This window comes from Chelonoidis abingdonii, chromosome 18 (assembly GCF_003597395.2).
Source record: "Chelonoidis abingdonii isolate Lonesome George chromosome 18, CheloAbing_2.0, whole genome shotgun sequence".
NCBI lineage: Eukaryota > Metazoa > Chordata > Testudines > Testudinidae > Chelonoidis > Chelonoidis abingdonii.
This window is the reverse complement of record NC_133786.1, coordinates 19298156-19321232: the sequence shown is the minus strand read 5'-3', so window position 1 is coordinate 19321232 and position 23077 is coordinate 19298156. Positions and strand designations below refer to the sequence as shown.

At 40.6% G+C, this 23077-nt stretch overlaps 1 protein-coding gene and 1 pseudogene across 4 annotated transcripts in view; both read right to left on the bottom strand.

The window, feature by feature from the left end:
* Window positions 1-18019, bottom strand: part of KMT2A (lysine methyltransferase 2A) — a 58467-nt gene extending 40448 nt beyond the window's left edge. For 2 of the 4 annotated variants that reach the window (XM_032777133.2, XM_032777134.2), the window contains exons 1-11: window positions 17900-18018; window positions 12012-14686; window positions 10422-10599; window positions 9757-9991; window positions 8303-8367; window positions 6084-6455; window positions 5290-5363; window positions 4267-4395; window positions 3168-3281; window positions 820-966; window positions 111-206 (exon numbers count right to left, since the gene is read on the bottom strand). In XM_032777133.2, coding sequence (XP_032633024.2) covers window positions 111-206; window positions 820-966; window positions 3168-3281; window positions 4267-4395; window positions 5290-5363; window positions 6084-6455; window positions 8303-8367; window positions 9757-9991; window positions 10422-10599; window positions 12012-14573 — 3972 coding nt within the window. In that variant the 5' untranslated portion in view covers window positions 14574-14686; window positions 17900-18018. Of the gene's footprint in view, window positions 1-110; window positions 207-819; window positions 967-3167; window positions 3282-4266; window positions 4396-5289; window positions 5364-6083; window positions 6456-8302; window positions 8368-9756; window positions 9992-10421; window positions 10600-12011; window positions 14687-17899 lie in introns of all 4 variants that reach the window. The other 2 variants (XM_032777136.2, XM_032777135.2) reach the window with 2 other exon arrangements.
* Window positions 18020-22415: 4396 nt separating this feature from the next.
* LOC142047916 (U4 spliceosomal RNA) lies at window positions 22416-22629 on the bottom strand (annotated as a pseudogene).
* Between the last annotated feature and the right edge of the window lie 448 nt (window positions 22630-23077).

Below are 23077 nucleotides of genomic sequence, written 5' to 3'. Positions count from 1 at the left end.
TTCTGTCATAGTCTAAGAAATCCCATCATGTATCAAAGATCTGCAGACTGACTAGCCTGAGCTTTGGCTGGTAGCTCCTAAGGAATATAAGTCAAACAGAGCAAACTCACCCAAACTTTCTTTTTCTTGGTGGGTTTTGTTGGGTAGTTTGGTCCCAGGCACTCAGGGTGATAGCTGTTTCGGCACTTATTACATTCCAACAACTGCTACAGAAATGCAAAAATCCATTTTACACTAGATTCAATCTTCAGTGTGGCACTACATACATTAGTCAATCTGAATTCACCAGAATGAGAATACTATGCTGTCATGTGCACAAAACATCCAGTCCTTTGTTAAATGATTTAGATAAATTAAACTAAACAGTTCCTGGAAGTAGGGAACTAGGATTGTTTAGTCTGCAGAAGAGAAAAATGAGGGGAGATTTGATAGCTGCTTTCAACTACCTGAAAGGGGTTCCAAAGAGGATGAATCTAGACTGTTCTCAGTGGTACCTGATGACAGAACAAGGAGCAATGGTCTCAAGTTGCAGTGGGGGAGGTTTAGGTTGGATATTTGGAAAAACTTTTCCACTAGGAGGATGGTGAAGCACTGGAATGGGTTACCTAGGGAGGTGGTGGAATCTCCTTCCTTAGAGGTTTCTACTGTCAGGCCTGACAAAGCCCTGGCTGGGATGATTTAGTTGGGGAATGGTCCTGCTTTGAGCAGGGGGTTGGACTAGATACCTTCTGAGGTCCCTTCCCACCCTGATCATCTATGATTTTATGATTCTATGATGGACAAAGAAAACAGCACTCTCAAAATGGTTATTCTTAGTACCTTTGTTGCCTGGTGCTGTCTCCCACATACATGACAGAACTTGCAACGACGACAGCACCAGTTTTCCAACTGGTCCTCCAGAGGGCGCTCACTCTCTTCTAAACAGAACTTGTGGAAGGGCTCACAACAGACCTGACAATACACAAACTACAAGGGGGAAAAACATCAGCATGTCAAACACTGTTGACTTCTCAACCAAACCCAACTGCTCTCTATTCTGTTCTCTAATTCTGGTTTAGAATTCACAGAACAAGTATTTGCATTCAGATATTTTACACTGGAATTCACACACATAAACCACTTTAAGCACCCATGTCGCAGTTTTAATCACACTGTTAAACAGAATAACAACTGAAATAGATTAAATATTTTGGATGTTTTTCTATACTTTCATATATATTGTATTTTGTGTTGTAACTGAAATCAAAGTGTGTATTTTTATTATAAATATTTGTATTGTACAAACAAGCAAAAAGAAATAAGTATTTTTCAACTCACCTCATACAAGTACTGTAGGTGCAATTTCTTTGTCAGGAAACTGCAACTTACAAATGTAGATTTATTTTGTTACAGAACTGCAGTCAAAAACAAAACAATGTAAAACTTTAGAGCCTACAAGTCCATTCAGTCCTAGGTCTTGTTCAGCCAATTGCTAATACAAACAAGTTTGTTTACATTTGCAGGAGATAATGCTGCCCTCTTCTTATTTACAGTGTCACGAGAAAGTGAGAATAGGCATTTGCATGGCATTTTGTAGCCGGCATTGCAAGGTATTTACGTACCAGATATGCTAAACATTCGTATGCCCCTTCATGCTTCGGCCATCATTCCAGAGGACATGTTTCCATGTTGATGATGATCGTTAAAAACATAATGCACTAATTAAATTTGTGACTGAACTCCTTGGGGGAGAACTGTATGCCCTCTGCTCTGTTTTACCCACATTCTGCCATATATTTCATGTTATAGCAGTCTCAGATGATGACCCAGCATATGTTCATTTTAAGAACACTTTCCCTGCAGATTTGACAAAAGGCAAAGAAGGGTAGCAAAGTGAGATTTCTAAAGATAGCTACAGCACTCGACCCAAGGTTTAAGAATCTGAAGTGCCTTCCAAAATCTGAGGGGGACGAGGTGTGGCGTATGCTTTCAGAAGTCTGAAAAGAGCAACACTCCAATGCAGTAACTACAGAACCCAAACCACCAAAAAAAAAAATCAACCTTCTGCTGGTGGCATCTGACTCAAATAATTAAAATGAACATGCATCGGTCTGCACTGCTTTGTATTGTTATTGAGCAGAACCCGTCATCAGCATGGATGCATGTCCCCTGGAATGGTGGTTGAAGCATGAAGGGACATACAAATCTTCAGCGCATCTGGCACGTAAATATCTTGTGACGCCAGCTACAAGAGTGCCATCTGAATGCCTGTGCTCACTTTCAGATGACATGGTAAACAAGAAGCAGGCAGCATTATCTCCTGCAAATGTAAACTAACTTGTCTGTCTGAGCGATTGGCTGAACAAGAAGTAGGACTGTGTGCACGTGCAGGCTCTAAAATTTTACATTGTAGAAAAAAAACTGCATTCAAAAATAAAACAGTATTAATTCTACATTTGTAAGTTCAACTTTCATGATAAAGAGAGTGCATTACAGTACTTGTATAAGGTGAACTGAAAAATACTATTCTTTTTGTATAGCGAAAATACTTGTAATCAAAAATAAATATAAAGTGAGCACTGTATACTTCGTATTGTTGTAACTGAAATCAAATACATTTGAAAATGCAGAAAACATCCAAAAATATTTAAATAAATGGTATTCTATTATTGTTGTTTAACAGCACAAATTATCACACGATTAATTTTTGTAATTGTTTAACAGCCCTACTCAGAAGTTTCAACTGGTGTCCTGTTCTGTCCAGGTGGTCCCAAAGCACTACAGGTACTTTTTTTCAGGGACAAACACATCCCCTACTGCATGCAACCTTTAACAGGCTGAGATGCATGTGAGGCAAAATTTTCAAATTTTCAATGAGATTTGTGTTCCTAAGTCATGTCTGAAAATGGGACTAAGGTGTTTTTAAGAAGGTTACCCTAATACCTAACACAGATCAGATTGCTTCTTTTGGAGAACTACAGAACTCTTGAAACAGTAGCTGATTTTATATATCATGTGTTTAGGTACTGTGGGACACAACAGGGTTATCAAAGGATGGAGTTAAAGCTTCTAGCCTGAATTTCCTCTTATATAACATGATTTAACAAAAAAGGAAATGCATACACAATTGCTGAATACTTTGGTGCTTGTAAACATTCTAAGATCAACAACATAACAAGATGTTTTACCTCCACATGTCCACTGCTGGCACAGAGAAAGCAGACCACTCTGGGAGTGATAGGTACCGAGGTCAGAATGCCTAGCCCACCCATCTCCCAAACGTTCTCCACTTCACAGTCCTCCTGAAAGCACAAAAGGGTACATCAAGCAGAAAAGAGAAATGCAGCATTAGGGAAAAAAGTATAACACAACATTTGCACAACTGCTGTTAGTCAGCATACCTAAGCTTCAGTTTCAAAACATCTAAAACTCATACCTTAGGTCCAGTCATATAATATAAATTAAAAACAGAAATCACATCTTACTAATTCTTGCTGAGTGGACCCACTGTAACTGACAGGTTTGTGCATTAGTAAGCGAATATAAGAAGGACAACATATCACAAGGTGTACTTTATTCACTAATATTCACAATTCTATGTTTTGATTAGTCTAATCATACTTCACAGTTTACTGTAATATATTTTATAAAAGTATGAAGTCTTAGTAATACAGGACCTCAGTACACCCTCTGCTTTAAAACTTTTCTTGAGGGGCTGGAGAAGAGAGACTACCACTCCCACAGTGGATTAGGAAAGTACTGATTATGTCATATATTTAAGTGACAAAAAAAAGATGCAAAATTCAACTGTTTAACTCTCAAACATATTCCAGTGCTGCTGTGAATAACACAGGATTAATAGAATATCCAAGTTCTTTTTACTCAAGTAGCTGTCATGGTTTTACAGTTCCACCTTGATGAAATTACTTCCTTGACAATGTAACTCCTGTTCATCCGTTCTCGCTCTCATATTGAGAATTACTGTTTAAAGTTCTAATAGTCTCTTAATCCAACACTGATATTGTAATATGATACATTGTATCACTGATATTGTAATATGATATTGATTCTATGATTCTATAATAAAGACGGAAGAACTTCCAACAGCAGAAAGACTTTTCAGAGAGATACCGAGGTTCCTATTGATACCATCTTAGAACAGAGCATACCACATTAGATCACTTACTTAAAAAGTCAAGAATAGCATTCCTGAGGGAAAAAAATCGCTCCAAAAGTTTATTGTACAGCCAATTACACAGAATATTTCCAAGATATTTGACCCCTTACCTTGAAGTCCACTCTGATCCTGTGGACTCCATCTGTAGGTGCCTTTTGCTTGGAACTGCTTCCATTTGACAGAGTACTGAGCAAATTCAGCGTGCTGTTCTCTGGCTTGTTGATTGGAGGAGGTTTTTCCTAAAGAATAAAGAAAAGACATTTGCATTTATTCCAAACCCAAATAGCTATTTTACGAAAAGATTGACCACAGTAAACAAATCTTTGATAATTCTTATACAAAGAAGCTGAGTGCATCTGAGAACTAAGGTTCTTACAGAAAGTGGAAGCAGAAGATCAGTTTTGCAAACCCTTTTTAGAGCACTTTATGCACAGAATTATGCTTGTTGTATTGCATTCTAAAATCACAACATTGTCATCCAAGACAAATCTGGTATTTAGCTTACTATGTTGCAGCATCTCTGTGGGTAATCAATGACTATACAAATTGTCCATTTTTAAAAAATGGAAATAAAAAAATAGTTCCGTTTCTTTTTCAAAGGAAACATCACATTTGTTTTTTAAATTAAAATTGTTCATATTTTGTTAGTTAAAATGGAACTTGTTTTTGCAGTTACTTAGATTTTTTAGTAAAAAAGGTTGACATGCATCAATTATGTCTTAAATGCACATTCTGTCATTTGAGGACTTGATACAATGGAGGTAGGAGCAGCCTTTTACACCTGTAAGGCTTGTCTAGAGGGGTAAGAAACTACAGACTCTGCCCTTGGGACAAGTAATGGAAACTTCTTCCTTTTAAAGTGTCTAAAAGGATCTGGAAACATGATAGAAATCAAACTCAAGTCTATTTTAGATTGACATTCCAGGGGCAAGACACTGAATTTAATTCTGATTGGGTTTAATTCTAAAAATGCTCTTCACAGTCATAACTTTACCTAATCATGAAAAGCCCACAACAAGGTGAGTTAGGGTTGTACACTGGTATTTGACAATAGAAACTAATTTTGAAATTCCTGTAATTTGCTGAATACGTAGTTAAAACAAACAAACAAACAAAAAAGCCAACAACCTCACCTTTTCTTTTGGTTTCTGTTTCACAGGGAAACTTGGACGGGGAGTAGCTTTCTTCTGTTTGCTTTGCTCTATGCCTAGGGAAGGAAAAAAAAAAAAATCACATGTTTAGATCTTAGAATGAATAACCACTTCCAGAAAACAGGAGAGAAATAACGCACTTGAGAAGATATTTTAGGCCTTGCTCCCGGATCTGCCCGATCTTTACTCCCAACTGCTCCCTTATCTCTTTTAGTGACTAAACACCACCATTTATGCTTTAAGTAGCTTCCTAAACAACACAGCAACCATGCACTCCCCACAAAACACTCCTGAAAACCCACTTGATTCCCCAGAGCATAACACATACAACACTGACACACTGCCCCAAAACTGCCCATATAGTAACAGTCCCTATCTGTTAGACTACACTTTTTCAGGTAGGGATTCTCTTCTTTGTTTAGTACTTTCACTCTACTATGATGTGCAACTATTGAGAATAACAAAACTTTAACTAAACACTATAAAACTCTGTTTTAAGGTTACCAGGGTTTGAATGGAAAACTCAAACATACAGAAAAGACATCCTTATACCTTCCCAAACACACATATTAAGTTTAATATAAAGAAATCCAATTTAAATAACAAACATCTCCCAAAACATTTTAGAGTGATACCGCCAGTATATAAAATATTTTCCAGTTTTATACTGGTCAATGATGTTTAATATTCAACACTCTCAGTTGTTACATAATAATCTAGTTTTTAGTTTGTTTTTAACAAGTGACTGATTATTTTCATTACATTTGTTCATTTACCTAATTCTGGTTGGGGTGTCTGTTTTTTCTTGGGCTCACTAGGGATGGTTTTAGGTACTTCTTTTTTCAGTGGTCCTGAGCTAGGCAGCTGACAAAGGGGAACTTGCAATGGCTGCGGTGCCTGTTTGCCAGTTTTTCTGGCACCAGAAGCAGTGACCTGTTTGGATTCCAACACTGGGACAGAGGTATTTCCCTCTTCATTCTTCTCCTCACTTGGCTTTCGGGCAGGTTCACTGCTCTTCTTCAAGGCATTATCTTCTTTTGCTAAAACAGTCTGAGGAGCTGGCTTCTGTCCAGAATCCACTTGGTTCTTCCCAGAATGGCTCTCTTTCTTTTCATTGGTCTTGGATTTCTTCTCTTTCTTTTTCACAACTATGAAACAGAGATAATTTACTTCCTATCAGTTTTCACAATGGAGAGAAGTGAACAGCAGGGTCCCTGAAGAATTCGTACTGGGACCTGTCATGTTTAACATATTCATTAATGGTCTGGAAAAGAGGGTGAATGGTGATTTGACAAAATGTGCAGGCACTAAATAATTATTCATGATTGTTAAGTCCAAAGCTGATTGTGAGGAATTACAGAGGGATCTCACAAAACTGGGTAAGAAAATTGGCAAATGAAATTAAACACTGATAAGTGCAAAGTAATGCACATTGGAAAAAATAATCCCAAATATACATACACAATGATGAGTTCTAAATTAGCTGTTACAAGCCATGACAGTTCTTGGAGTTATTGTGAATAGTTCTTTGAAAACAGCTCAATGTACAGCAGCAATCAAAAAGGCTAACACTATGTTAGGAACTATTAGGACAGGAATACAAAGTAAGAGAAAATATTAGAATGACAATATATAAATCCATGGCATGCCCACATTTCAAACAGTGTCCAGTTCTGGTCACTTGATCTAAAAGAAAGACACAGGGGATTGGGAAAGGTTCAGAGAAGAGCAACAAAGATGATCAAAGGTATGTAACAGCTTCCATATGAGGAGAGACTAAAATGATTAGAGCTGTTCAGCTTGGAAGAGAGATGATTAAAAGGGTGGAGGGATCTAATAGAGGTCTCTAAAATTATTAATGGAACAAAAAGAATGAGGAGAGGTGTTTTTACACCCTTTCCTAAAATACAAAAAACAGAGGTCACCTAAAGAAATTAATAGGCAGCAGGTTTAATACAAAGAAGAGGAAGTACTTTTTCACATAGTTTATTGCCATGGGATGTTGTGATGGCCAAAAGCATGACTAGATTCAAAAAAGAACTGGATAAAGTGCACGTAGAGTAGGTTCATCAATGACTATTAGCCAAGATGGTCATGGATGCAAATCCACACTCAGGCTGACCCCTAAACCTCTGACTGACAGAAGACAGGAATGGATCACTACATAATTGCCCTGTTCTGTACCCTCCCCTGAAGCGCTGGTATGGGCCACTCTCAGAGACAGGGTACTGGGCAGTATCCTGCCCAGATACTGACCCAATATGGCAGCTACGTTCCTACGAAGAAAAGGCACAAATAAAATAAATTCAGATGCAATTATGTGATTTCAAGCCACCCATCTCATTTTACAATTGTATACAAACAAAGAACAAAACATAGTCTGTTCTCAGAACTCTCAGACTGCAGTTCCTAGGCATAAAAAGTGGCTTGGTGCTCTAAAAGGAATGCACATAGGCAGTCAAACTGACATGTTCAATTTCTGATGCTACAACCACTGTTCTAATACATTGGTTCTGTATTCTTAAGGACCAATCTTTCTGTAGCATGACATGGATCCTTCTTACCTTAACAGTAGGGAAAAAAAGGAAATTTTGCACAGCAAGTTCAAAGAGTTCAGCAACTTAGCTTGAGAAGCTCACAGTGGCCAAGACACATACTTTCAAGAGTTCAGTGTTTAGCATGCAGAGAGTTAAAAATGTAGTGGAGGGAAAACGTATCAAAGTTTCTATATAGCAGCCAAAATCACAAAAAGGAAGGCAATCTAGAGATTTGGAGAATGAAAATGCTATATAGCACCATGATTCCAGAAGCTGTGGCCCTGCTTCTGTTCCTATTGCAAGTCAAGGGTAAAACTCTTATTTGACTTCAACAGGAACAGGATCATGCTCCCTGCATTGTCGTCTTTGGCTCTATTGCTCTATGCCGCCACAAAAGCTTCAGATATGAATTTAGTATCCACTTCTCAAAAAGATGGTCCATTATACACACTGCATACCTTTAGCTTGCTTCTGGAGATAAGCTTTTGAAGGCATCCATTGCAGATTCTGGCATTTCCTCATCCTGAGATGAAAGGGATAAGTTGGAACAATCAGAAACTGATATACGACAGCAGCACCCTTCAGCAGGGTTTTCTGCTGAAAAAGCCTTTTCACCAATCAATATTCCCATTACCATTTCTGAACCATTCATTTTTTCTTCAAAAGTGTTAAGGCTGAGAAATCCTAGAGTTTACTTTTGGCTCATAATTACTACAATCATCCAATGCAAAGGTATGTGAATAGTGCCACAAGAAATGGAGTAGCCCTGTCAGCAGCATGGTGATATCTCTATCAGTTCCCTTTCTCATATACTAGGATTTGAAAGGCATTTGATACATTTAAAAGGTCTGGAAAACAATGTCAAATCCAACAACTGCTAATTCTCTGAATTTTGATTAATGCTAATTGGGGGCGGCGGGGGGGGGGGGGACACCATTTGGACTTGGTTTATAAGAAAGGAATCTTTCACACATGGGAACAGCCCCTTCATTTATATAGAGTGGGATGAGACAAGGTCATCAAGTTGTTATCTTGCCATAACTTAAATTCCTAGATTTCATGTAAAATTAAGATTACAATATCTGTTGTCTACTGAATTAGCGTTTGTTTCTCCTTTAGCTCTTGCAGCAGAACCCCAGGTTTTGAAACCTTGTCCAGGGCCAGGGCAAAGCTGCTTCGAGACAAACTACTTACAGATTTGTACTCTGCAAACTGTTTTCACACAGATGCATGCTATGCAGCTATTCTCACAGCTATACTTTATAAATAGCCTTCATATCACAACAATCTTTATTTATGCCACTTCACTTGCTGCCTTCTCAAACTGATTATCCAGGCTGGTAAAACAAGTCAGTTACTGTAGAGAGGAGGAAGGTACATTCCAAATGCAGGGATGTTTGTACACAAAAATGTTTAGAAAAACTGATAAAATGGATCAAGAAAAAAAGTGGTATTTTCAGCCAATGTCCGGAGTTTCCTTCACTGCATGTTAAATACACACTGGATAAACATAATATGCTGCAAGAAATCCATTTCTTTACATATTATCTGAGAAAATAATTTTCGATCTTGCCTGGCAATTATTAAATGACCTATAAAGTATCAGTGCATTGTGCTATATCACATACCTTACAACCTTCTCAAGTTTTTTGGGGGAGTGGAGTAGGGCTGAGGGAGCAGTAGAAAAGAAGGGGTGTCCACAACTCAGAGCAAAAATACCCCAGCAATTTTATTTTCCTTTGTTCTTTACCTACCTCTACCCAACACCAGCCAAGACTGAACAGGCTTTGAAGGGAATCCCTTCTATCAACTCTGCTTCTAAGCAGCGAATGAGAAAGTCTCCACCTATAATCCCAGGGTTTCCTCTCTCAACGCACGGGTTAGCTAAACAGCTTGTCAAATATACACTTACTTGCAGCACTGTTTCTTTATGTTGCGCCCACCAAACTTCGGTTTGTCTAGACAGTTAGTACAGATACCACAGTCCTCTGGAACCTGGCAGCCTGGGCACTGCCCACAGCGCCGTGAGCGCCGACCTTTCTTCACCGGAGGCTCTTGGGGTGCCTTGTTTCTGGTAACTGGCTTAATTGGTTTGATAGGTGGAGCAAGGGGTTCAGCCTCTTCTGAGCCAGCTATTGATGACTTATCTGCCAAAAAAATTCACAGACTTATCTGTGAATTCAGCGGCCACCAACACCATTTCAGAAGTCTCAAGTTTACTCAGAAATCATCCATCCCATCAAAAGTGTAAGGTCATCCACAGAGTCATACAAGTTGAGTGTTTTTTTGTTAAGACTTCAGATGAGAAAAACTGACAATTTTTGTGTCATGAAATAGCAAATGAACAGAGGTCAATGGCTTAGTGAATTACCTTTTAGACTGGAAGTTTATTCAAAATATCTGAAATCTATTTAACTCAGACCTTCTCCTGTATAATCTTATGCAGCATGTTGTCCATTCTACAGAAATATATATTCAACCATATAAGTATTGTCCCACAAGAAACTAAACTAATGGGCAACAGCCTCAAAATGTTGTATGAATCTACAGACCCCAAGATAAAAATCTTGAATTTACCATCATTTCCCATGGAAGACAATATCTTCTCTCGTTCTTCCCATGGTAAGGCACTCAGAGTAGGCATGTCATCAGGAAACACCGCCCGCTTACGGCCTAGTGCTACAGCCGCCCTCCTGCAGACATGTTTTATTCGTGGTCCTCGCACTGAAGCCTCTGATGAATCACTCTCTTGACCCTAAGTTTCAAGTGTGCAAGAACATACGCATTTCTGAAGAAGGCATTCTGAGTGTACTTGGAAAATACAACAAGCACACAAAGAAAAAGGCAGTGGTTAAAACCAAATGCTCAAACTGCAGGTCACATAAGAATTTGAGTCAGCTATAGTTTTCATAGCCTCCTTCCCAGTGAAGACGTACTTTAAAGAACAGTAAAGCAGAACGCTTATTATGTTTACTAGAGTTCCATAACCAATTTTAACTTCTTACTTCAAGGACCTGAATTTCTTAATACTATATAATCATGTAAAATGCATCAGTACCATAACATCAGAGCTGGCACGGACAGTTAGGATGCTAAAGCATCCTACCAGTCTAGTTACCCTGACAGGGAAGTGAATCAGGCTGTTTGAAAGCCTTGTAGCCAGTGGGACATATGAAAATAAGGTTGTATTCCGCCTTATAAGGTTCTAGAAATTACAGCACAATCAGCCTCTAATCCCTGCTGTTAAAAGAAATTGAGTAATTTAACATTTTTCCCTGGGATTTGCCCCCAAAGATTCACGGCTATTTCCGATGAATAAATGTACTCCCATAAAGCCGAATTTTAGGGACAAGTCATTTTTCCCTAATGTGAAACTGTCCAACAGTGCATGGAGAGGTATAGAGCAGACAAGTGGGAGGTTCAGAACTTGATGGCAGGGAGAAAAACTCTGGAGGTTTTCTACTGAAAAAAATCTATTTTCTGCAATTCCTGAATGTTACCGCTGACAGCAGGCCAAATTCTGGTTTAAACCAAAAATAGGAACCATTACCTGAAAATGTGTCTGTATGATGTCTACTTTTTTAGTAGCCAAAATGGACTACAGTGAGAGCATTTGACAGAACACTGGGGCCAAGAAGGAGGGATCTGTGAGGTCCCATTCCTTTAGACGCAAAATCCCATGGGATCTCAATTCCATCCCACGAGACCGAGATCATGGCAATACGCACCTTAAACAAAAATCAGATCACGACCACTGTCATTTTTGGATGTCAGCTTTGTAAGCAAGTGGGGTACCAGAAACATAAATCAAGGGGCCAGAGATGACTATATGATTCGCCAAAGCCTTGCCTTTATAAGCTCAACATACACTAGATGAACATCTCCATCAGACTTAGCCAGAAAAATCTACTAAGCAATTGCACTGCACTGTTCTCAGAAAATGTGTGCAACTCCATCCTGAACTGACTCCAGCAGCTTTATCTCCCCCTCAACTTCTGCCCAGTGCTTCTCATTTTCACATTAGTTACCATCTGTTGCTCTAACAGTTATTCAAATTAATGTGTTATTTGTTCTCTTTCAGCATCTGAATGACATTAACAATTTTCAATACAAGTACAAAACAAAAGGCACCGTAAAGCCCTTTCATGAATAAGTCAGAAATAATACCTGTGCTTTTGGCTGATCTGCTTGCTTGAGGGATTTGCTCTTTTCAATCTTGTACAACTGGGCTTTAGCCTTTTTTAGGAGACTGGCCACCCTCTTATCAGTCATTGGAAGTTTGTCTGCTTGAGCCAACATAGAGCTGATGGAGGAAGTGGAATGTTTAACAGTGCTTGATGAAGGAGCAGAGAGGCGCAGGCCTTTGTCTTTCTCCAGGGGCAGAACAGTGGGGCTTAGGTCTAGATCTGATTTTTCTAAGCCCCCTCTACCTTTCTTAGGCATTTTGGTTTTGCCAGCTGTCATATCTACAAGAGCCACAGAGGAAGCATCTGCTACAGGATCTATTGCTGTAGGCTTCTTCCGCCCCGCAGCTTTTTTAGCTGAAGATGCTGCTGCTGCAACATCTTCATTAACAACTTTTTCTTTGGACACTCTACCTACAGGAAACAAAGCAGAGCTACTCTGAATTTCTAACCCTTTTTTCCTTTTCTCTTTTCTTGATTCACGTTTGTTCTCTTTTTCTCTCTCTCGGTCTCTCTCTCTGCTCTTGTCCTTTTCCATACTTTTGTCGATGTCTTTATCTTTGGACAGTTCCTCAGTAGCCCTGTCTTTATTTCTCCCTCTCTCTGTCTGGGGACTTGGTGTGAACCAGGGAAACAGAGGAGTAGGATTAGTGGATGAGAAAGGCTCAGCTGGAGTGCTGATTTGCTTCCTTGGTCTCTGGCTTCTCTCTGCTGATTCCCCAGACTGGGTCAGGGGATGGGAAGAAAATGTAAAAGTTGAGTTTAAGGCACTAGTGGCAAGAGAACTAACAGACATGCTAGTTAGTGAGGAAGAGACAGAAGATTGAGGGGTGAGAGTTGTCAGGTCAGAGGTACTAAGTCTTCCACTTCTTGTCCTCATGGAGTGCGAAGGAGATCTCGGTTCTGATCGGATCGGGCTAAACACTCTTCTCTTTCGTTTCCTAGAAGATATGCCTGTCACAGAAGATCCTGCAGTGGTTCGACTAACAGAAGGAGGCAAGGTTACAGATTCAAATATTCTGGAGTGGGCCTCACTTGGAGTGAATCTTGGAGCTCGAAGCAGAGGACTTCTTTTGTGCATATCAAATCTTGTTCCAGAATGAAGAGCAGAAAACAAGCGCGCTGGAGCCGTAGCACCAGATGTTGAAAAACCAGATGCAAAGCCAACATCCTCTGGAGTCAGTGGTGGGGGTCTAAAGTTATCAAATACTGGTTTACGGATGAGACCTTCTTTGGCATACTTTGCTGAGGAAAAGTACTGTGGTTCTGACCTAGAATGCTTCAGAGAGGTCCACCTGAACGTTGGTTCTCGTAGAATTGATTTCCGTTTCTCTTGCATGGGTGCAGCAGAGGTGGGCAGAAAAGGTGAAGCCAACGGTATTGTTGGAGGCATAAGCCACGGTGTGTGGTCTGAGATGCCAGTAGCAGGCTGTAATGGTGGGGGAGGAGTAAGCAGAGGTGGCGGAGGAGAAGACGACGACTGCTGCTGGGACACACTTTGCAAGGTTGATAGTTTTTTAGCTGCCCTTTGCCCGAAACTCCTTTCTGACATTGAAAACCTCCTGCTTCTTCTATCACCGTTATCATTTTCAGGGGATTGAGAAATAGGCAAAGGGGTATGAACTTCTGGAGTATTGCTGCGCTCTTCGGAAAGTGCCTGCATCTCCTCAGACGCCTGAGAGTCGGTAGATGTATCTACACTAGGACTACTAGATCGTGAGGAATCTGAAGACATCTGAGATGAGTGCTGAGAAGCTGCACTTGATTTTTCACTGGACCCACAGGATGTAGCACTAAACCTGCTGTTTGGTGTGGACTCTAGGCGAGCTATTTTAATAGGAGGATCATAGTCTTCATCTTCAATGAATCGCTTGGGTGTTTTAATGATCCGCGAAGAAATAGCGCTCACAACTGGCATGATGAACTGCCGGATGTTTTTGAGCTGAGTTCTTCCCTTTCTACCCTGCAGTTTAGCTGCTTCTTTCTCAATCTTCTTTTGTGCCCCCTTTTTAGCCCTCTGCAAGAGTTGCTTAGCAATTGTTGCATCTGTCCTCTTGGTAGAAGGAATAATCCTAACAGGCTTAATCCTGCGGGGGCTCTGTCTGACAGCAGTCTTTTCTTCTTTTGTGAGTGGTGGTGTGCCATCTTTCTCCTTGCATACCCTCTGGTGTTTCTCCAGCTGTGAATTAATGACCAGTGGTGAGGCACTCTTTAAACGTTCGGAAGATGGTGGCCTTCCTCTTCTGCGCACAATCTGAACCGCTTTCCTCCCAATCTGAAGTTTCCCCCCAGTTTTGAATTTAGACTTCAGTGGGGAGAGTTTACCAGTTCGTAACTTCTTGATTTTTGCAGCATGCTGAAATGCAGTGGACGGTGCCCTTTTTATCTTCTTCAGATTCTCTTTTGCTTCTTTGCTCCCCTTATGAATATCTGATGTGTCCTTTACTTGTGATAACTTGAATCTCACACTACTAAGTGCTGGAGGTCTTCCTCGTCTCTTTTCCCCACTTTTAATTTCCTTCTTCTTTACCTTTTCCATGGCCATGGTTTCAGATTTGCTTAGGGGGGAACACACTGATGAAGAGTCTGAATGTGCAGCTGAACTTCGATCAGGACTGCTTCTGGGTCTCCTACGAGGTTTTCGTGGACTAGACTTGACTGAGGGGGAAGCAGAGAGTGCAGAGCATGTTAGGCTTTTCTGTACGCTGTTACAACACTATCCAGGTCCCATTTGACTTTATTCATCATAAATCACATTACATGCATAGAACAAGCTACCATAATTTTGGTCCACCAACCCACTATGAATACAACTTATTAATAAGAACTGTATATAAAAGGCTTCCGCCACAGACAAACAAAACGCTTCCCTTATAATAAAGAGCTTATTTACCAAAACATATTTTAAGTACAAATAGCTTTCCACCAAAAGAACTTTTACATTTATAAAAACAAATACCAAAAGTAACTCTTTGAAGGGAACAGTAACTCCCAAGATAACTTTCTTGAAACATCATATACAAAGAATGAAAAAAGTTCAAAACTAGTTCATTTTTAAAATATATATTTTTCTTGCTTATCATCCACCCCCACTGCTAATACAAAGGCCACCACAACAAGAATAGCGTTTGCGAAAAGCGTGAATCAAAACTGATATTTTACTAATTCAAGATTTTGTTTTGTTTTAATTTTGTAGTAAATTTAGTGCTTGTGACTACACTCGTAACTGGTGTTGTGCAAGATTTCATTATCCATTTCTGCCAATGCACCTTAATCTCAACCTATAGTCCACACTGGGTCCCCACACAGCTCTGCCAACGCACGTCAGCCACTACTGCAGACATTCACATGATTGCAGTACAAAGTCTATCCTTAGCAGACATTGTTGTCTGGGCCAAACTGTGCAGAATAATGTAATGGGGACATTTATCCATTCAAGTCTAGGTTAGATGATCAAACTCATTCACTTGCAACCAAATCAAAATCTGAACGTAGGGCTCCAGCGCTGAAAGTAAGTATAATAAGCTATTGCATTTTCATCACAACCCCTCCATCTTTGTTTGGTTTCACACAAATTCAAATGTTGAATAGTTTCATATCATAGATGTACCACTGGCTCACTAAATCAGATCTAAACAAAATGGAGTTAAAAACCCAGATTAAGCAGTGTTGATTGCATGTCAGAGGGGTTACCTTATTAAGACTTACTTTTGTGTCAGCACTTCAGAGAAATGCATCATATCTTCACTGGCAAGTTATGTTCACCCATCTCTCCCTTTGGCTACTTAAGCCTACCACAGGGTTGGACATGCTCATGAAACTAGACCATCATTAGCAAAAGACACCTCACCACACCTTCAGTTAAGGCATAAATTTACTCACGATTCATTTGTTAGTCTCCCTTCAAATGTTAGTCTCACGTTCTAACATCAGTTTCAGTCTCTCTTTCCCACAAAACTTCCCTGCTCCATGATAAATCAGATAGACAGACCATGATAGAGTCAGTTCTAAACAGTTGCCAATTTGAATCAAAAAACTGGATGTGGGTTTTATTTTGTTGTTCCACAAACACATACAGCTTTTAAGTAAGATGGAATTGTCTCTAGGTCTCCAAAAGGAAGCATGTCGTAGTATCAAAGTAGCATGGAAATGGGGAGTACAAGGAACGACAGTGAATCCATTACTTCATTCCATCAGAAAGGGACTCTCAGCCAAAAAACATGCACAGGATTTGTCATCTTCATAATGGACTTGAACCTGACCAATTTTCATGGCTTCTCTGGTTCCAAGTGTCATCTCCTGTTAAACTAAAAATCAAAAATTCTTCAAAACATCCTCCTAATGAAAGAGGAAGCTCACTCCCTCAAAGTCCTCAAGGTTTTTTTAGAAATAAACTGAAACCTACATATGCCAGACTAGTACTTGGAAAAAGCAACTGTAAACTTCTTTAAATTACATCTTGACGACACTACTACTATAGTTTAAAGAGCACTGTGTGTGCGTCTAATTGTATGTTTTCAGGGCCATTCTCTCAAAAAAAATGTAATGTAATGAGACAGGAGGAAAAAAGGTTATAACTTTTTTTTTTGTAGGGCAACTGCTGCTATATACAACTGAGTAGCAATAGTTTGCAGAGGAGTTTCCACAATATTAGGTTAACACTATCATTAGTACCAGGATCAATTGGCTGTTGAGATTTTCCACAATAAAACTAATCCCAGACAGATAATATGATGTACAATCAGCTGGAATAGGTTGAGTGCTAGCGTATTAGACATCTGCATAAATTTCACAGGATCTCCATCTCCTTCCCGGACACTTCCACCCACTGTCTCATACCCAGCATGTAGAACTGGATTTGAGGCAGAACTGGGAGCTCCCCACCATCCTCACTTGGTATTCCTGGGAATAAACAGATTGTTGCCATTTTCTAAGACAATACTGAGTCCTGCCATGAGTGCAGGAGACTGGACTAGACGACCTCTCAAGGTTCCTTCCAGTCCCATGAGTCCATGATTTTTCAGGTTTGAGCATTGGCCTGCTAAACCCAGGGTTGTGAGTTCAATCCTTGAGGGGGACATTTAGGGATCTGGTGCAAAAATCTGTCAGGGATGGTACTTGGTGCTGCTGTGAAGGCAGGGGACTGGACTTGACGACCTTTCAAGGTCTCTTCCAGTTCTATGAGATAGAACTATCTCCATATAATAAAAGATCAATAGAGAAAGCTACCCACGTTCACTTTAATTCAGAGTTTTTTTTGTGAAACTTAATTTAATAAAGACTGCCCAATGTCATTTAATATCTTCAATAAGACTCCAACTCTTACATTTCCAAAGACAAAGTGAAAAGATACAATGTTTGTAACAAATAGGAATATAAGCAGGTCTAATTTTAGTTGGTCTGTTTCCATTTTTGCTTGCTTTGTCATTGCTCACCACCTCCTCTCATTAATAAAAAAAGACCAGTGTGTTAAAAGGCTCCTCTCACTGGAGAGTGAAAAGCAAGTGAAGGACTCCAAATCCACATCAAAAGATCAGGAGGTCAGCCTTATTTCTATTAAAAAATTCTTGACACATCTCCTGTTATACTATGACAAAACACTAAGAAGCGCTTTATATTGTGAGTGCTGGACCCTGCCAAAGAGCAGATCCTAAAGTTGGAGAGCCTTGGCTAGATATAGATGAAGCATAGCCTCTCAGGAACAGCAGTTCTTTAAGTGGTCCACTCAGAGTAGGACAAAAAGACTTACAATTGTTTTCCAGCAAGCTCTCGTTAAAATAAGCTATTGCAATATGAACAGGGAGAGGCATGACTAAACCATGCAAAGTGACAATTTGTAACTCAACTTCCAACCCTATGAGCCAAACATACCTGTGGGAGATTTGGTGGGACTTCGTACTTTGACCTCTTCATCTGAGCCAAAACCTAGGAACTGCTCATCCTGCAATGAAAGTGATTTTTAAAGTTAAAGACATGGGCATGAACTTTAAAAAATTCAACTACCATCAAAAAATTCCAGGAAAGAAAATTTATTCTATAGCAATGCTTGTTCCTTCAGCAAACCGTGGCTAAAAAGGAAATAGTATCTAGTCATGGGGGACAGCCACAGAATGCTGAAAAGAGTTGAGAGGGGAATAAACAGCACATTCAGATGAGAATGTACGTTGTACAACACAATACACTCTTCTCCATGGAGAAGCACACGTACACCGCCTTCTGGAAGCTCGCCATCCCGAATTGCTGCTGCTCAGTAGCTTACTAGTTTGGTGTTGCTAGATCCAACTGTCAGGACTGTCATCATTCTACCGAGAGTGCGCTGCTACCCCAGGGTCATAAAGTTTGACAATGCACGGAAGTTTATTAATGGATGGCATGGTTGGGATTCCCAAGTTATATTGGAGCCATTTCAATCACAGTGATTTAAATCACTATATTTTAATCATGATTTAAACAAACAGGAAACCTGGACTTAAATATTGATCTTAATTTTGTTTGGCATATTACCTTACTTATTTTCCTACAGAAAGATTCGTTCTCATTGGCTGTTCATACTAAACATTAAAATATGTTCATTTGCAACCAAATATAGCCATTAACAAAAAGGTACCAAACTGAGTGTAACACTATAACTTTACATTTATTTAAGCAGTTATATAGCTTAAAATACATTTATTCAGAGTCTTAAATTTTTACTTTATGCAAGAAAGTGATTGATTACTTTTTTTTTTTAATTTGGAAACCGTGTCAAACTACATTTGGATGGAAAGTAGAATTCAATTAAAAATGTATAAAAAGAAGACTTTAAAATTGTTTTTTTACTAGTTAAATAAAGCTTCCTTAAATGTGCTGGATACATAAGCAAAAAAAGGAAGTTTATCAAAACATGTTTTGCATTTAAAACTAAGATTTATTAAACAGAAGAAGTCATAGCCGTAGTTAGTGAATTGACAGATTGAAGTCAATGGGAGTCTGGCACGTAACTGGTGTAGGCATTTTTGAAAATCACCACGAGGCACCTATTTGTATGTTTAAGTGCCTAAATAACTTTGAAAAGCTTGCCTATGTCCTTCAAGTTTTCCAAATTAGTAGATCCCATCCGCTCCTCTCCCATCTGTTTTTTATTCATAGTTTTATAGAAGAAAATAAGCTTTCTAGCTTTTTCAAACTCCTTGTTTCTGAATTAACTAGTCCAAATGAAGAAAATATTCTTTCTGAATCTGCTTGCTAAATTAAATCCAAAAGTTACTAAGGCAAAAGCTTTCCTGCACAACAAAAACTGCAAGTATTTACACATTTGGAAAAATACAAATACCAGCACTTGCTCCACTGAAAGATTGAAAATAACAGACATTACATTGTGAAGTATTTATAAAGCATGAGTTGACTTCAAAAGTTAAAGATGATTTCCCCCCTAATTCTCTATATAACTGTACCCTTTAAGTCATTAAAATTTGAGGAGGGCTCACACACTACTCAAATAATTTTAATAAATTATGACAAGCTTAGGCCTTAACATAGGTTGACAATTTCAGATTTATTTTTAAAAAGAAAAATTCCAATATAAATACAAAAATCTGTATTTTTTTTAAATCATCATTTTTAACCACCATGGCCCACCCCACGTTCTTTGCCCCCCACACCAAGCCTCAGAATTTGTCAACAGAAAGGGGTATTTCTCCATGGAGCAAGCCCTGGCTGATCCTCGTGCACGGTTTACTGATACTGTAGTAATGTGAGATGGTTAGGAAAGATCCATGATACCAGGCTATTTAAAACCTCTGCCCTTTTTTCTGCACTGAAAAAGGGAGAATTTTCTCCCATGTCTACAGACATTAATGGTGCTGTGATTCCTCCTGTCATTCTGGGAGACCCAGCTAACTCTTTGGTTCCCTGACTTAGGAAGCCTTATACTGGACAATCAGGCCAGGTCTACACTGCGACTTTAAATCGGTTTAATGGCCGATATACCGATTTAACGCTGTATCCGTTCACATGACGTCGTCATTAATATCGATTTTACCGCCTCCTTAAATCGATTGATTTCGGAACTCTCCCAAAACGGAGGATAGCGCTAAAATCGATAGTGATAACTCGGATTAGGGTTCGTGTGGACGAAATCGACGTTATTGGCCTCGGGGCGGCATCCCAGAGTGCTGCACTGACCGCTCTGGACAGCAATCTGAACTCGGATGCAGCGTGCAGGTAAACAGGAAAGCCCCGCGAACTTTTGTGAATTACATTTCCTGCTTGTCCAGCGTGGAGCTCTCATCAGCACGGCTGGCGATGCAGTCTCAAATCCAAAAAGAGCTCCAGCATGGACCGTACGGGAGATACTAGGTCTGATCGCTGTATGGGGAGACAAATCTGTTGTATCCAGCTCCGTTACAGAACACGAAACGCCAAAGCGTTGAATAAAAAACTGCAGGATACACAGCGCTGCGTGACAAGCGTAACAGGAAGCCAGAGACTCAAATGACGCTCATGAAGGGAGGGAGGGGGTACTGAGGACTCCAGCTATCCCACAGTCCACAGCAGTCTATGAAATTATTTGCATTATTGGCAGAGCTCCAATGTCTGTAGGGTCAAACACAGTGTCTGGCGTGGTTCAGGAACAGCTCCTCAGTTTCTTTTCCCCCCTCCACAACGTGAAAAAAAGGGTAAGAAATCATTCCTTGACTACTTTCTATGTCACCCTATGTGTACTGAATGCTGCTGGTAGACGGGACGCTACAGCACTGAAGAGCAGTATCCGCTCTCTCCCTCTCTGGTGGTAGACAGTTCTGCAGGACCTGCCCACCATCCAGGAGAACCGCCTAACTGCTCAACATCGAGGGCAACATTGCTACCGCTAGCAGTAGATAGGACAGAACGGCTAATAACAAGCTTAATCATTGAAACTTGGGGCTGAAAAATTTTTTGCAATCACATTTGGATTGACTCGCTTGGCAATGAGTCAATTCCTCCCTTATGGTATCTAAAAATAGAGTCCATTCTGCCTGGACTGTCATAGCCCCGGGAGGCTGCCTCCAAGTGCCTCCCCCCGACATCATTTTCTCTCACTAACAAGTCTCTGTTTCTTATTCTGGTATTCCTTAATACTTCATGACACAAACGGGGGAGGGGCACTGACACGGTAGCCCAGGAAGGTTGAGGGAGGAGGAAAGCAACGGGTGCGCTTCTTGCAGGGGCAACCCCTGTGAATACTGACACGGAGCACCTGTGCTCTCTGATACACTGGATCTCTGTTACACTTGCCTATTATTCTAGGCAGGACAGTGCACCACTGACCGCTCTGGTCCGCAATCCGAACTCGGATGCGGAGTGCCGGTAAACAGGGAAATCCCGAGAGCTTTACAGTGACATTTCCTGCTTTCACGTGTCCAGCTCTGATCACCACGGGTGGCGATGCAGTTCAAATGCAAAAGTATCTCCTGCATTGAACCTTACGGGAGATAGCAGATGTTTGATCGCTGTATGGTGAGACAAATCTCTTTTATCAGAGCTCCGTTAAAGAACAGGAAATGCCAAAGCTTTGAAAAATAAACTACAGGATACACAGCGGTGCGTGACAACAGTAACGGGAAGCCAGACACTCAAACGGATGGTCATGGAGGGAGGAGGGGTAAATGAGGACTACAGCTACCAGTCTCCACAGCGGTCTCTGAAAACTATTTGCATTTTTGGCTGCGCGCCCAATGTCTGCAGCGTAATACACGGTGTCTTGCGTGGTTCACGGAACAGCTCGTCAGTTTTTTCCCCCTCCAGCACGGTAAAAAAAAGTGAAATAAATAATTCCTTGAGTACTGTAAATGTCACCCTCTGTGTACTGAATGCTGCTGGCAGACGCGATGCTGCTGCGGTGAGAGCAGTATCCGCTCCTCTGCCCCTCCCCAGGGGTAGACGGCTGCCCAGTGAGTGCTCCTGGCTGAGTGTGGCCGGGGCTCCGGGGTGAAAATGGGAATGACTCCCTTTTCTGACAGTGATGGTACAGAACGCCTGGTAACTGTCTTCATCTTATCACCTGGGGCTGAGCTTCATCAGACCCCTTCCTCTCTTGCGTAAAGAAAAGATTCTGAACTGCATGGACTGTCATAGCCCATGGTGGCTCCCTCCCCCTCATTGATCTCAGTAACTACTCTGTGATTCTTATTCATGCATTCTTCATAACATCATGCCAACAATGGGTGGGGGGGCACTGCTGTGGTAGCCAGGTAGGTGGGAAGCAATGGTTGCGTTACTTGCAGCGCTCCCTCTGTGAATACTGACACGGAGCAGCTGCGCTGTGCTACACTGATTTTAATACACTGTATCCTATTCTTGTCTGGACTGACTCTATTTTTATTAACCGTAAAGGGCAGGATTGACCCAGTCCCAAGTGAGTTAATCCCCATTTTCCTTTCAAAAATTTACACAGGGTTATTATCCGTTCTGTCCCATTTACTGGTGAGTGTAACAAAAAGGGGAGATGGTAACAGTTTCTGCTGTCTCCAGTAGTACTGTACCATCTACCACCAGGAAGGGGAGAGGAGCAGATTTTCAAGTAGCAATAATCACACCTCAGATTCACTTCATTGGTTATGATACTGCCACTGTGCAAAGCTCTAATGCTCTCAGTGCTGCAGATTCGCCTCTATCAGTACCATTCAGTAAAGAGGGTGTGACATTGTAAGTACTCAAGGATTGCTTTATTTAACTTTCATTTCTCGTGCTGGGGTAGGGGAAGGAAACTGAATAGCTGTTCCGTGAACCATAAAAAGACACCGTGTTGTAAGCTACAGACACTGGGCGCTAAGCCAAGAATGCAAATAGTTTTTAGAGACTGCTGAGGACTGTGGATAGCGGGAGTCCTCAGCACCCCGTTCCGTCCCCATGATCCCCCGGCCCCTGATGCAAATGTTAATGGTCGGGGGGTTCTGGGTAAATGTCGTCAGTCATTCCTTGCTCCGGGAAAACATCAGCAGACAGTCCTTTCGCACATTTTTCTCCTGGATTGCCCTTGCAGAAACAATAGCACGGCAGCACTAGAGACCGTCGGCTTTTTGTTTTTCC